We start from the raw sequence: 16655 nt of genomic DNA, 5'->3' as shown, positions 1-16655 counted from the left end.
TCAAGCAATGTAACACCTTAGACTGCTTGTGCTTTTAGTTGTTAAGAGAGGTTTCTAATCCTTTAATTATGCTCCCCTCAAACTACAATGTAATCTCTTAATCACTTTAAGAAGCTACTGAATTCCTCTGTCATAAGCATCTGTTTGTAGTCATATATGTAACAAATGAAGACGGTGTCTGTTTTCAAGAATGTGGACTTTTGTGGCATATTAACTGAAAGCCACAAAAATGGAAAGTAACGAAGTTTAGCCCAAAGCACACTTAGCTCACGCTGGATGTTAGGATTGAGCTGCAGTTCTGCTTGACTAAAAAACCTGTGAGGAGCTCCAAAGAGTAATGAAACACAAGACACATCACAAACAACATAACTATTATTCTCGTTCCCTTTATTTAGGTGTCTGATTCATTTATTTACAGGTTCAGCACGGTAAGGAACAAGAGTTCTGATCATTGGAGAAACAAGCAGGAATTGTTATCACAATGATATGCAGCCCTATGCGTGACACTTTTTTACAGGGGACCAATTTTTCCCCAGGGTTGAAATATCACAGCAGCACAGTATTTCAATATGTATCAGTACTGGTAGAACTAAAAGTCAAAGGTACACAGTACAACTCACTTTTTCCTTTCTATTTTTAAAGGTATTTGTGGTGAAGATTATGCACCTACTGCTCGAGAGAACAACATATCATGGTACTGCTGTTTTCCTGCAAAACTGTTTACCCAGTTACATGACATATAAAAGACTCAATCTCATCTGTCAGTGGAACCTAACATACTGAGGGGGTTTAATCTTGTGTTTTTCAGAGGCATTAAAAGAGATGCTACAATAAACAACACATAAGTTTAGGGACAAAAAGGTTTGTGAACATGTTTCTACCTCTAATGGAACATCTTTGGGAGGTAAAATGTTTCATACAGCAAAGTAAAACAAATTAGTGGTATGAAATAGCTTGGGAGGAGGGAACTTATTTTGCAAATTACTATTAATCAAAGAGCTGGCACATTTTTCTGCCTTTGCCAAACGGCATTACTGGCCCTACTAGAAATGTATGGCAAGTCTCTGATTCTTTGAAAGTTGAGAACTTCACTGAAACAAATGTGGGTTTAATGATAATTATATGAATTAGTTTTAATGTAAATTGAGTTAAAGACACAGTTCTGTTCAAATGCAAGACATTGTTATGGTATTATGTTCATTAAGGCATTTTATTTGTTACAAATTTGAATATAATATACTTCTTTTGGCTTTTATAAAGTGTTTCAGCATCCAGTTAGTAACTGGAGCTATTCTGTATGTTTTGTCTTTAATCTGCAAAGATCCATGAGAAAATGCTGTATTTATCTGTTACTAAATTGCTGAAAATGAATGCTGTATTTCAGTATATAAATAGACAGATGCATAAATATCTGCTCAAAAACAAATGGAAAGCAAGTTCGACAGAAAAAGGTTACAGCCTAAAGGAAAACAGCAAAAGGAACCTAACAGAAAAAAAACTAGAAATGCCAAATGTTTCGTTTGCATCTATCATGAGTTAGCAATTTACAAGCACAGAAAAATAAGGGAAAATAAAAGTGCATGTATTATATCTACCATGACTCATAGCAAATCTCTTGTACTTTCTGCTGTTTATAAAGCCTGTTAGTTGTAACTCATAGAGTCATAAAATCAGAGACTCATAGAATGATTTGGGTTGGAAGGAACTTTGAAGATCACCTAGTTCCAAGCCTCACATCCCCAGTCCCAAGGGCTGGGACACCTTCCACTAGACCAGGTTTCTCAAAGACCCATCCAACCTAGCCTTCCAGGGAGGGGGCATCCACAACTCTGGGCAACCTGTGCCAGTGTCTCACAACACTCATAAGAATGTATTCCTAATATTGCACCTAAACCTACTCTCTTTCGAGCCATTGCCCCTTGCCCTGTCACTACATGCCCTTGTAAAAAGTTCATCTTTCTTGTGGGCCCCCTTTAGGTTCTGGGAGGCAGCTATATAATCACCCAGGAGCCTTGTCCAGGCTGAAGAGCACCAACTCTCTCAGCCTGCCCTCATATGGGAGCTATCCCAGCCCTCTGATGACCTTTGTCACCCTTTTCCAGATTCATTCCAGTAGGCCCACATCCTTCTTATGCTGGGGACCCCAGAGTCGGAGGCAGAACCCAAGATGGGGCCTCATGAGAGCAGAGTAGAGGGGCAGAATCACCTCCCACCACCTGCCTGCCACGGTCCTTTTGATGCAGCCCAGTGCACGTTTGGCTTTCTGGGCTGGGAGTGCCCATGGCTGGCTCATGCCCAGCCTCTCACCCATCAGCACCCCCAAGTCCTTCCCAGGGCTGCTTTGTCCAACACGTGTTTGTGCTTGGGATTGCTCCAACCCAGGTGCAGGACCGTGCACGTGGCCTTGTTGCACCTCATGAGGTTCTCACCTCATGTCAAGCTAGTTCTGTGAGAAAGTTGTTCCTTGCTTCTCTAATATGCATTAATTGAGTAAGAGCCTGACTGTCACAGCTATGAGCCACTGATGAAGCTGAGGACAAAGCTGTGATACTGCAGGAATTATTCCCAGTCAGGATGAAAATTTTATAGGGTGCCATGTAGACTACAAAAGGATTCAAATGAAGAAGAATTTTCAGTGTAACACAGCTTTTCAAAAGTATAAAATAATAAGCACCTTACAAAATGCCACATTTCCAAGGGGTGGAGGGGCATCATGCATATCCTGTCAGACCCCATTTCCAGGGAGCAATAACTAAGACACAATAAGCTCACCATCTGCTCAGTTTACTCAGGTGTCTCACTCACCTCCCTTCAGATCAAGATGCAGGCTCTGCACCACCAGGATATCTGGTGGGCTGATTTGTCTGCAGAGTCCACAGCTTTGATCTCTCTGGCAATTGCTAGCAAAGCAGAACATGATGCTAATATCACCTTTGTTACAGCTTTTGGGCATTATCAGTGACTATGTAATGAACTGAAGTAATTTACAACTGTAGAGCTTTAGAAAAAGCAGGACTTAAAATAATAAAAAAGTCATCAGACCTCTCTGCTGCTGCCTAAGCTTCCTTGGCCCTGAATCAGAAGAGAGCTGAGCTTTGCCAGGCCTGTGCAGAACCAGCCCTGCCACAGCAGCTCCTCTGCTCTGCCTACTCCCTGCCTTCCACTACAGCCTTTCTGCCAACAGCACTGAGATTTGTAGTGCTATGAAGGTTTGTGGTTGCATTCAAACTTGTAATTTGTTTAACCTGCTCATGAAAACAAGAGAAAGACATCTTTGTTCCAAGTGACTGCTAGATCCCATCATTAATAAGGAACGTAGCTCCTACTAGGATATCACCAATAAAAAGCAAGGCTTGCTGTTAATAAGAAGTGTTGCTATGTCCTCTTGAAAAACAGCTGCCACTCTGTGACTCAGGGGCTTTAGATCCAACATTACCAGGACACATGCTGTGAAAAGTGGCCATCACCACTGGGAGTGATGGATGCTGCAAGGGAGAGGGAAGAGGCACTGGGATCAGACGACAAGGACAGGTTAGCAGAAGGACTGGGAGAAGGGGCTGAGAGGGTGGTGTGGTTTACCAGCAGCCAGCAGCTGAGCACCACGCAGCCATTCACTCACTCCCCCACCAGCAGGATGTGGGAGAGAATCGGAAGAGTAAAAGTGAGAAAACTCGTGGGTTGATATAAAGACAGTTTTATAGGAAAAGCAGAAGCCCTACATGCAAGCAAAGCAAAACAGGGAATTAATTCACTGCTTCCCATGGGCAGGCAGGAGTTCAGCCATCTCCAGGAGAGCAGGGCCCTGTCACATATAATAATGACTGGGGAAAACAAACACCATCACTCCAAACATCCACCCCTTCACCCTTCTTCCCCTCACTTTATATACTGAGCATGATGTTCTGTAGTATGGGATCTCCCTTTGGTCAGTTGGGGTCACCTGTCCCAGCTGGATCTCCTCCCAGCTTCCCAAGCAGCCCCAGCCCCCTCCCTAGCGTGGCAGTACAAGAAAGGACAAAAGGGCTTGACACTGTGCGAGCACCGCTCTCCAATAACAAATATCTCTATATTATCAACATTGTTTTCAGTACAAACCTAAAACACAGCCCCATATGAGTCACTCTGAAGAAAATTAACTCTATCCTAGCCAAATGCAGCACAGGCAGCAAGAGCAAAATTAGAGGCAATGCAGCAGAGGGAGGTGGGAATACAAACTGGTCGGACAGTGACAGCCCTGCCTGGGACGATGGGGAGCAAAAGACATATTTTTTTAATTAGCCAGAGAATAAGAACAATTTTTGCATGTGCATTGGGGCTGCATTTTAACCTTTTGAGTTTACATATGATTTTGAGAACAGTCAAATTCCTCATAAATCTTTGAGGGAGTGGGGGGGAACACCCAAAAAAGCTCCAACACCCTAACAGGACCAAGTTTGCATGTTTCACAGAAATATGACTGTGGAACATCCATTATTTTAAACCACCCTTCTGCACTCTGCAGTTGTAGCATAGGTGGGAGGTGACAATTCAGATTTTTGAGTCCCAAGAACTGGCAAAGCAGGCAAGACATATTAGCTTGGGGCTGGAAAGCAGCTGTTATGTAATTCCTTCTCATCTCCACCAGAACTGCTGAGAAGTGATTTATGTTATTTACAACTGCTATAACATTTTCCTGCTTGTAGTCACCATGGCTTCCTATTAAAAAGAAATTTGGTTATATATGGAAGTTTTATATGTAATATAATATTTTTAGCTCTCTACCAGGGCTACATATTCCTCATACAATTATTGCAGCTTGATATTGCAAGATTATTGCATGGTAGCTATGCACCAAGTAATACCTTCAAACCAAGTCTATAGAGTTAAATCCTTAAAAACTGACCTATGCTCCTGAGTGTTGACAATGAACCTTGTCAGAGTGCCCAGGACCCTGTGCATGCACTGGGGAGAGAGCAAAACAACCCTGGGACTTGGGATCCTACTCACCTCCTTCAGAGACCTGCTTTTTCCTTCTACCTAACAAGCACCATTCTGTGCTGCTGCTGCCCCTGCTGAGCTCGATGGCATCTCTGCACAGCACTGTGTTCTGCAGAGCAAACATTCCCCAAAGGACTAGCACAGTAATTTTCTTTCTTCATCTCACTGGGCAGCATAGAAGGAATACAAGTCAAAAATGGCATTTCAAACATGGTACAGATGATGTTGGCCTTCCATACAGCTGTAGCTTTTCCATTCTCCCTTTCAAAGATTTTCGTTCAAGAATCTGAGTAAATAGACTCTGCATTTAATTCCTCATCTGCAATAACTAGAGGCAAGGGCTGATCTTTCAGGAAGGTGACAAAGTTCAGGGGTTTGCTGGGATGAATTTGCCCAGCAGCACAGCAGCAAAGAGCTAAAATAAGCTCTATACTCAATTATTTTTCCCCTGAAGAAATTAAATCTGGAAATTTACAATAAAGTGCATAAGAACATAAATGTCATATTTTTATAACATCCTATTCACATATTTCCCATTCAGAATTCCCTTACTATTTATCAAAGTGAAACCAGCTATAAACATTTACTTTAAAAGCCTATAGAGGTGAAATTAATGCTCCTTTACTAACATACTTTTCCTAGCTCTGTGCTTGAATTACACCACAAAGGTTGTGAAACTGAAAACAACACATAAATCATGTTTCATCAAATGAAAATTTCTACAATACATTTTGGACTTGACTTTCAAGAAACATGATCTCTGTTCATATTTAATCTCAAGGTAGGAAAAGGAAATATGAAAAAGTAAATAAATTTTAAAAGTAAGTATAACTGACTTGGTACAGATTTGTATAACTTCTGACTGAACAGAGATAGAACTGATTCCACGTTCCAGTGGTGTACAATTTCTTTTTCCTCACACTTCATACTAGACAGGAGTGATATAAGACACCAATGAGATATGATGGAGCACAGAAAAATAAGGACAGGAGACAGTACCTGCCTCTTGTCTGCCTCCTCTATCAGTATCAAGTGACCCAAAGAGAAATGATACAGCTGCTGACTGGCAAGAGCTTAATCCAGAGGGCACTGAGATAAAGCTCAAAGGCTTGAGGAAGCACCAAAAGTCTTAGCAGAGATTAACTCAATCCCTTGACTGAAGTAGAGCATCGACTATTACCTACTTGGTCTCTCAGGGTAGAAGCCCAGTTGGCAGAACGATTTCCTGTAGATGTTAGACTGAGGCCACTGCCAAGGTTCATGTTATATAACCTGTCTCTGTGACAATCGTTCCTCACAAACACAGCCCACCCAGAGCAGCTTCCCTTGGGTTTTTGGTTGTAAAAGTTTACATTTTTTGGGATCTTGTTTGCCATTTTTGTTTGGGGATTTTTTTAGGTTTTGTTTGTTTGAAATTGTCACAACCTCAGTGTGACAATAAGGAGTTTTGAAGAGCATATGTACTACTGTGTCCCAACAGCCCCCTTTGCAATAACATATTTGGTGAATATGTTAGTGCAAACAGTTATTATTTCTCTGCAAATGCTTCTTTAATTTACCTAACAGATCCCAGTGTTGTCTTATTTATCCATTTTGGAACGTTTGACTCTGGACAGAGCTAGAGAAGGAGAAGAATCTGATTACATAAATGCTATCAAATAACTGAATTTTTTATTGTTTGGTATAATTTCTAGCAATTTCAGGTGTTGCATAGCCTCTTCAGGGCCACTGCTGTAAAATATTTACTGAAAATGGAAATCTACCAGGAATCACATTCACGTGAGTGGTTCACATGAATTACCATGAGTATATCCAAAAGGACAGCTACCTAATTGACAAAACATCCATAAATATTTACTTCCTGATAAGTAAGATAATGTGCATGCAAAAAAATCTAAAAACTAAGAGCAAAATAACTAAATGGAGATTAAGTTTTGAGATAAGTGTAAAGCTTGTGCTGTTATAATGCTGCTTCCCATCCAAGTCCCAGTGGGACTGCAGCTTTGCTCAGCCAAATACAGTATATAACAGGCAGTTTCTTAGCCAACTGCTTATTCACCACTTTTATGGGTATTAATCTGAAGGAAAAAACTTATTCTACATGGATTCAGCTTACTAGTTTAGGAAGAACATAGGCCACGTGCACAAACATTCCTTACCTCAAGTCAAAGCTCTCTTTCACTGGCTATTAGAATGGTGGGAGATAAATGGGAAAGAAAGCAATTACTTCTAAAAGCAAAACATTATTTTCTTTCTAACCTAGCAGTATTAGTCTCTTGTGTAGCAAAGAGATCCTGAGTGTAGCAAAAATGCAACTTGTTGCGAGATAACATTATTACTTAATTAAGAAATAATAAATTCAAGTGCATTAAAGCTTTTACATCAGCAGTCACAATGCTGATCTATAAGCTGACATAACCATCTTTCAGAGCAAAACAAGTCCTTTCACAAACACTTCATTTTGGGCACCACCTTTCCCTTGATTATACATAAACAGAAAAACAGCCTTCAACTCCTAAACTCACTCAAATGTCCTACTTAATTAGGTTTACAGAGTAACTACATTCTATGGTTAATCCTGAATAGGCATTATGATTGATAATCAACAAAAATAAAGGAAATTTTAAAATTGCAGATAGAGTCTGCAGAAGTAATAGGAATTGTGTTAGTAATTACTGAGACAATAAATTTATCATTGCTCCTACCTTAAATCACAACAGGCAAGATCAGTCCCTGTGAGTAACCTATTCCAGTGGAGCTGAAGTTTATCAGGAAAGCAAGTAAATCATATAAACATGTTAGTTAACTGCTTAATTGCTTGGTCATGTCTCAATCTTTAAATCATATGGAAGACAGGCAATTTAGATATAAAACATACTAGTTTTGTTTATTTACAAAGGCAGTACATTTTGACCACGGGCTCTCCCTAAAAAATATCAAAAGAAGCTCAGTTGGAGTTCCAATGATCATGTTATTTCTAAAAGCAGACATCTAAACTTGAGTACAGCATCAGCAATGGGAAGAAATATTGCACTTAGTGATATTGGGTTAAATTGACAGACTTTACCAAATTCCAAATCACACCCAGAGATCTGAAATCATTATTTTCTTGCCCAGATATGTTGGTTAGAGCTGGAAAATGAAATTTTACGGTCAGCAAAAATACAAGTTTTGTGCAGGAAAAATGCTGGATCCTTGTACCTGTGAAAATAATATGGTTTTGCTAATGTAATTATGGATTAATTTTTTTAAAAATAGGTATTTCAGCATACTTCAGCATTTGACTCTCAAAAATCTGTTAACATGCTTCATGTGATTTTTAAAATCACATTGCCCTTTGCAAACCATTTTGATGTTCAACCATGCTTTGTCTTTGAAATTCAGTAATAGAAGTTCACAGGCAAGAAAAGCATCAAGTGTCCAAAGAAAAGTCTTTGCCAGTGAAATCCTTCCCATTTTTTAATGAGTGTTGCATCCCTCCCTTAATTTGCAGCCCCCAAAAGCTGGGCAGTACAGGAATTCCATAACTAGACCCCAAGGAGCAGCAGCAATGACCCTGAAGCTGCCGCCACACCAACGGCACAGCGAGTCAGGATGTGCCTGCTGGGGATGTGGGTGGAGAAGGGAGACGAAAGGATAGAAGGTGACCTGGGCTGTGAAGGATTCACAGCCAGATCCCAGCTCCAGCTTTCCTCCTCCAATTGCCTTCTTCCTTGCAGATGCCACTCTGTACTCAGCTTAACTGTGCTGCTTTGCTGAAGGTTCAAACACCATTAACCAACCATGCCTTGTAAGAACTCATTTGTTTGTTTCCTACAACTTCCAGTAAAACTTCCATGAAATAAAATAAGGATTAAAAGCAAAATGGTTTAAAAACACACACTAAAGATGCAGCAAATGCCATTTTTTAAGATCACACATGAAAGATGAGTTCATCCCCGTGTACATGCATCATACTACTACAATTGCACTCACCTTTTCTCCAGAGAAGCTTGATCTTGCTCAGTAATTAGGACAAATTTATAAGAAGATGGGAGTAATAACCACTCATGCCACAGAAACCTGGAACGTGACAGTGGTTTATTTCCATTGATTTGCAGTCTGAATACCTTGTATGGGTTTCCTTGTATAAACAGATTTTAAATACTAGCTCCACAAAAAAATGGCTGAAGTACAATATATTACTGCATTGCTGTATCTTTTTATCCATTAATAGCATAAACTTGTTATAAAAATGACAGAATATAAATTAAAACTGAACAGGAAATATCAAGGCCACTTTTCTTTTTCAGCTGAAACACACATGTACATGTTACAAATCAGCCTGTATGTTAGTAAAAATTCAAAGTTTAAATATTTTTGCTTCTTTAAAAAGTTCCGATGACTACACAATTGCATTTGGCAGACCTGTTTTTTCAAACAGTTACTCACTATCTCACTGGATGCTGCATATGTTCACACAACCAAGCAATTCTGAAATGGGACAATCTTTTTAACACCGAGGCTCAGGAATTTTTTTCATTGAACACCATTTTGCACCAACATCCTAAGAGAACTTATCACTACATATCAATAAACTGTTGAATAAATATAAAATATTATAAGCAAATTATAAGCAAAAACCAATTATTGCCGGGTACTTGTCTCTGTTGTGAGATATCTGTCATCATTTTCTGCTTGGATTCAGAAGCGATGCATGAGCACGCTGACAAACCACTAAAACAAAATTGAAATTTTATCCTCAAAAATCCTACCAAGTAATTCTGACATCATAAAAGCAAAAACAGACAGTAGAAATATTTGTATTCTGGTGATTTTGTACATGTATGAGAAATACTGAAACACACCTTTATTTACAGGTGGAAATAATGTAAAATATTTATCTTGCACACATGTAATGTATCAGCCAAATACAACAGGACAGATAAATTGCTGTAGCTGGCATTAGAAAACTTCTGTGTGTCCTGAGAAAGTTACTAAGCACAAAGTGTCATCCACTTAACTTTCTGAAGAACAAGCCCTTGACTGAAATGGAAAACAATGATACTTACATAAATCTTCCCTTTCCTCCTTGCCCATCACCCGTATTTTGGGATTCCTTGCTTCATGTAACCAAGTCTGTTCAATACACATGACAATTTTAACATATCCTTTGCACATTTAGTGACAGAATGTCATAGTCTTGGCAACCTAAGGAACTCCTGAAATGCAGCATCCAACATGCCAACTAATTCACAACTGTGTTACAAAACACAAGGAAAGATGGCATCACAAAGCTTATGCTTCCACTGACTGAAATTCTCATTAGCTTGGCTTAGAATTAAAGCTTTTTCTACCTGATTTATAGAGCCATACAAGTGGCATATTGAAAATCAACCTCTTTTTCTGACTTATTGTCAATAATAAAAACTCTGTTGACCAAAGTCCCCAGACAGGTCTAAGGATTAGTTGGGTTATGTAAGTAATTAGCCAAGGTTAAAATAATCGGGCACTGAAATTATGATCCAGGACAATATCTGTCCTTCCCTTGTTACTGGAATTGTTGAACACAGTAAAGGAAAGGAAAACTTGCATCTACCTCTGCTTTTTCTGGGGTCAAGAATAATGCTACAAGCAGTTTTGTAAAGCTCTGTCCACATTAGGATCACTGCTTCCATAAAATCTGTCCAAGAAACTGCCTCTACTCCTGTTCAAACAATACATCACTAGCTTGCATCTGAACCTAGTGTCTTAGCTGAACTTTAAACACCACAGCTATTAAAAAAAAAAACACTTTCCATGTGTCCAAAACATCTGCAATGCCATTTTTGTAATTTCCTTTTAGACACAGTACATAATGCAAGTTGCAAAAACAAGTGCCTTGTTACACGCTTCAGCAGTACACCCTCCATGTCTTTCATGTCTTTGCAAACTAGTTCAACAAGTAACCTAGTTTTTTCAAATTCCTTAAAGTTATCTGCATGCCCCTGTGACTCATGCAGTAGATAAATTGCTGAGGAACTCTGTGGGAACCCATCCCAGAGTCCTGCACAGTTGGTTTTTAACACTGCTTTATTTATTTGTGATATTTTAGTATCATTTTTATCACACAGAGTGAACACTATGCTGCACCAATCCTTTTTGCTTAGCCTACTGAGCATTTATAAGGTTTGTGTTGCAAAACACAAACAGAATTTGTGATCATAATTCACAATACAGCCAAAAATGGTAATTTTAGAAGACTTAAAATAAATGCATTTGGGTTTTTTTAAAAGTTTGGGATAGTCACAACTTTGAATTAATTCATCACATCCAAGCCAAAACCTAAGCAGCCTGTATAAAATGTTTTTAATTAGTAAACACATCATTGATATTTAGTGATGCTATATTAATATCTTCATTTTTAGAGTCATGTGAGTAGCCATTTTCCCTATGAACTACCTCAGTTCCTTATGAACACATCCATGACTGCATTTTTGCCATGCTCTCACCTCAAAACTCAGCTTTCCAAAGATTCATGGGTTAAGCAGCAGCAGACTAGAAAGACTGGGGGTTTTCCACCACTGTTTACATATTCTATTAAATAAAAATATTCTATGTACCAATGCTTTGAAAATAACATAATATTTAAATCTACTCTTTGTACCACATAAACCAGTAATAAATATATACATCAGTCCCACAGCTCTATCACATGCTCAACTAAGACTGATGCATTTCAGCTATTTAGTTACTTTTTAATCATAACTTTAGTACCCTTCTGTTGTTTAAGGATGAAGCCTTTTACCATTTTGAGAACAGGGACTGATTTGTAAACACACGTGCACATTTGTAAACACTTCTAAACAACTTGGAAGGCATTTCTATCTTGCGAGGGGGGGAGAAAGCTGTATCTCCCTATAACATTACTATGTCTGAGTAACAAGAGGGTGCCGAGGCATCACTACTGACAGGACAAATCTCGAGCAAGTTTGGGGCTAACTGCAGAATGGAGATTCCCAAAGACCAATGTCCAAGCCCAAGTGTGCACAGTCCAGAAGAAAGCTGGCTCACCACCAACCCTGGCATCACCAGCTCACAAATTATGCTTGAGAACTCCCTTTCTAAGGCATATTAATACAGAAAATGGTTTCTCACTGGCAAACAGATATACTAAGATCTCTTGCAGTAATAATTACAGATATTCAATTGTCTTTAAATGCCTGCATTTCTTTCTTTCACATATTGACAGACACCAGAATTACCAGTGGTTCACATCTTTAAAGTACCGTGCCCTTTCTTCCCAGCTCTTAATAGGGGAGACTAAGGCAGAGAAGCTATATAAAAGATCCTGTGAACCCACCCACAATTCTTCCCCACACCAGGAATGCACAGGGCAGAAAAGAAGAGCACAAGTAAAATTATATTCTTTATTCATTCCATTTTAGCTGTGAATATTCCTATTATACAAATACAGTATAAATTCCAAAATCACAATATATTACAAAATAAAAAAGTACAAACTGCATTACTTAATAAATATATCTAACAAGTTAATCAGAAAGTAGAAGAGACAGAATCCAGATTGGAGACATGTAAATGTTTGACCCAGCAAACCATACAAACCTCAATTTAAGTTTTTTTTTTTCTTTTAAACCATAATGTAGACTACCATTCCTGATTTCTTGATTAGAAAATAAAGTCACGTGAATATAAAATGTTGTGATCAGATAATGACTTGTTGGTGAAACACCAGTGCCAAAAACGAAGCAGGGCTTATACGAAAGACACCATAACCCCAAAAACAAGAACACAAACACTGAGGTGCAGCCACGGCAATTACTGCCAAAGCAGGAGACTATTATCTAGTCACAACATTCTATTGCAAGTTAATGTTCTGTTATTATAGATAAATAATATAAGTGGAGCAGAGAGTGAGCCAACCAGGCAACAAGAGGCAAGTTTACTCAAAACAGTAATTAAAAACAGAGGAGTCAATTGCTCCCTGCACTGTTCACGTGTAGCTGCATTCCAACTGGCTCAAAGGACCTATTCTGTGCTCCAGGCAGAGAAAACAACTGTTTCTAAAAGCAGTCCGTTCTCACTTTGCCGCACTTTTACAAAAGCCATTATTTTAATTTTGCAAGAAAATACCCACAATATTTTCATCAACTAGGGGGGTCAGTTTGACATCAACTTCATTTGGTAAAAATATAAAGTTTATGGGTAAAAAACACAGCAAAAAATAGCTGTTACATCATAAGCCTTATTTACAAAAACTGTTTACAAACGTTTTTGGCTGTACAGCTGAAAGCCAGATACTAATGTAAGATGTAGAAGATGGAGGTAACAGTTTAAAAATAGTGTGCAAAAAATACATTCTTATAGAAAATAGACAGTGGGGAAGGGATACACAAACATACACAGAGAAATCTGCTTGCAAATAACCCGAGGCTAAGTTTTTACATCAGAATATTACAACTACGTCTGCATTTATTCCCCGCAACCTACAGTCTTTCTCCGTCTGGGGTGCTGCTGCTTCATTAAGGATTAAGGCATCACCATCACAGCGAGCACACCTCTCTGTCAGTCCCTGCAGCAAAGCTCCCGGCCCAGGCGGTCTCATGAGCAGGCATTCTGCTCAATGTACATCTTGGACAAGGACACTGCCATGGACTTGGCCAGCTCCTCGTCCCGCCTGCGCTGTACCTGAGTCTGTCTGCACCACGCCTCGTACTCTGGGTTGGGGCACACGCGGTCCAGCACGGCATCGTAGTGCCCATTGCTAAGCCAGCTCAGCCAGATACTGGGCCGTGTCGGGTCCTCGGGCCCCAGGTAGTGAACCATGGTGGAAACGGTGGGGCTCTCGGGCCGGCCGCCCGTGGTGAGGTGGATGTTCACGTTCAGCATCTGTCCCATGGCCAGCAGCTCCGGGTAGCCGGCCCAGGCCCCGTCCTGAGCGGCGCCGATGAGGAACTCTCCCACGTCGCCCTCGATGATGGGGTTGAAGTGGTCCAGGTGGTCGGCGATGTAGTGCACGGTCTGCTCGCGGAGCTCGCCGTGCAGCCGCTGGTCCCCGTACACCGCCTTGCAGACGGCGCGGTACAGGCAGTTCCCGTCGGGGATGATGTGGAAGCGGAACCGGCCCTTCTGCCGCAGGTACTTGTCCTGCTTCTCCACCTCGGCCAGGTACAGCGCCAGCTTCTCGCTGCGCTCCGCTCTGCCGCCGGGCCCCCGCCGCACGTCAGGCCCCGCCGCCTCCTCCTCCTCGCCGTGCGCGGGGCCGCCGGGCTGCGCGGGGGCCCCGCTCCGCTCCGCGGGGCCGCAGCCGGGGACCAGCCCGGACTGGGCACCGGCGGCCGCCGCTTGCAGCGCCTGGCAGTGCTCGCTGAGCCGCAGGCTGCGGTTGCTGGGCTCCTCGGCGGCGGCCTCGCCGTCGGCCCCGGCCTGCCGCACGCTCTCCAGGATGCCCTCCAGCCAGGCGCGGCTGCGCGGCGAGCCCGGCACCAGCTCTCCGGCGGCCTCGGCGCGCTGCACGATGCGGATGGGCACGATCCGCTCCAGCGGCCGGCGGCGGCTGACGGTGACCTGCGCGCAGGAGCTGAACTGCGGGCCGCCCGCCGGCCGCCCGGCCGGCCCCGCCGCGGGGCCGCTCGGCATCACCTCCAGGCAGGACGAGAAGGCGGGCATGGCGGCGGCGCTGCTGCTGCTGCCCCCCGCGGGAACGAAGCTCTCCTTGCCGGAGCTCTCAGCGGCCGCGTTCGGGCCCGCGGCGTCGGCGGCGCTCGGTGCGTCCGCGGCGGAGGGTCCCGGCGACAAGGAGACCTTGAAGACGGCGGCGGAGCTCGGCGAGGCCGCGGCGGCTGCTGCGGTGGCGGCCGCCGGGTAGTGGGTGATCACGGAGCTGTAGAGCTGCATCCTCGGCTCCCCGCGGGCGGCGCTTTATAGGCGGCGCCGCCGTCGGAGCTGGGGCGGGGAGCGGCAGCGGGGGCCGCGCTGGGGCTGCCGAGGAGGATGAACCGCCCGAGTAAAAATAAACAAGGGCATCACCGCCCGCCCCGCCCTGGCCGGGCCCCGCGGCCGCAGCAATTCCGACTGCGCCACCGGGCCGGCCCCCCCGCGGGCTCCGGCCCTTCTGGAAGCTGCGGGAGCGCGGGAGGGGGGCGGGGCTGCCCGGGACGTCAGCGAGCGCCGCCCCTGCCGGCTACGTGGGCTCGGTGTCACGGCTCCTGCTTTGCAGCTCGGGCAGCGACAGTGGTTATTACATCCGTTCGCTTGGGACAGTCCCAGGCGCAAGCTGCTGTTCGTCCACATGCAGTCCCACTCTGGGAAATGCAGTGCATGCATACAAAGGTGTGTGATATAAACCGGCACATATTAAAAGGAGACACACGGTCGGAAATATGGGTCTCATCAAGATCATTGATAATTGGTTTATTAATGCCGGTAGCACTTTAAAATTAAGCCATGTCTTCTGGCCTTAGCTGCGGTGTAAATAAAGTCATAAAGCCTTTGTCCAGGGACAGTGATGACATCTGTACACTCTCCATTTTGATTGTGTTCTGACAGGCATGCTGACCAAGAAACACCAGTTTGCACTATCGTCAAATGCTAATACAGACAGTCATTCCTAACAAAATGGGGGAAAAGGTATTGACATATGTAAGTTCAAAGTGATGCTTAAAAACGGTTCTGGATTCCATCCCACAGCCTCACGTATCTTCAGGAAAGTTTTAGTAATCCAATCAGATTGTAGAACTCTAAAAACAGAAAAACAAACAAAACCCTTTATTTGGATATTCTGAAAAGTTTCTTTTACTCATTCCGTTTACATTAATTAAAAAGACAGAATAAGAGGATCAGTTGCAATATACTGCAATGTCCAAAATCATTTTCTTTGGAGCCTTTGTTGTATTTTGTATCAATGTTTAGGGATATATTTCCTACCTTCAGTCTCTGCAGTTAATTCCAGGGGTACCAGTAACACAATATGGAATTTCATTCTCTTTACATGGAAAACATATTATGACTCCCTCAGCTAAATTGTATATTGGAGAAAAAATGCTCAAATCCTTCATACAAAGTCATGTGGATATTTATGGGAAAAGTTTTCACATACATCTTTTTTATTATGGATAAGACACAGCAGTTTATTGCATTCAATATCAGGAACCTTTTAATAAAATTTTACAGATTAAATACATATCCAAAATCTTTGCCTTCGAAGTTGAAATGTAAGAAGTGTATCAGATAATGAATCAAAGTCCAAATGTCCTCAGTTACCTGACAGAGCCAGCCAAAAAGTTGATATCTTTAGAACAAATGGTGATGGGCCTTATCCAGGAGCATTTCTGGCAGCCTGTTAGAGTGGGATAAGATATTACAACTGCTCTGAAATTACAGAGTGACTCTTGTATTTCAGAATGTTCAGAACTTTGTTTTAAATATAGTTTCAGTAAGTGAGTCTTTATTTCTGGACTAATCATTACATAGAGAGGAATATATATTGACCAAATAGCAGTAAATTGAAATCTTTCCTCCTTGAAATGGAGGCTTGGAGCAAAGGAAAGACTCTTGTCTAGTTTTATTTCTTAGTCAAAACTTAACAATGTCTATTTCCAAGTTCACATGTATATGTTTATATATCTACTGATAGGAGATTTAATGTAAAACTACTGGAAATTGCCCCTTCCAAGTGGGTTTAAAATATGCCAGTTGCT

At 42.1% G+C, this 16655-nt stretch overlaps 1 protein-coding gene across 1 annotated transcript; it reads right to left on the bottom strand.

Annotated features, from left to right (window-relative positions):
• Positions 1 to 12351: 12351 nt before the first annotated feature.
• Positions 12352 to 15097, bottom strand: OTUD1 (OTU deubiquitinase 1). Its single transcript, XM_068171398.1, has one exon. It carries the CDS (start codon positions 14851 to 14853, stop codon positions 13558 to 13560), a length of 1296 nt encoding a protein of 431 aa, XP_068027499.1. The 5' UTR covers positions 14854 to 15097; the 3' UTR covers positions 12352 to 13557.
• Between the last annotated feature and the right edge of the window lie 1558 nt (positions 15098 to 16655).

The sequence above is a fragment of the Anomalospiza imberbis genome, chromosome 1 (assembly GCF_031753505.1).
Source record: "Anomalospiza imberbis isolate Cuckoo-Finch-1a 21T00152 chromosome 1, ASM3175350v1, whole genome shotgun sequence".
NCBI classification, from domain to species: domain Eukaryota; kingdom Metazoa; phylum Chordata; class Aves; order Passeriformes; family Viduidae; genus Anomalospiza; species Anomalospiza imberbis.
This window is presented reverse-complemented; position numbering and strand designations above follow the sequence as displayed.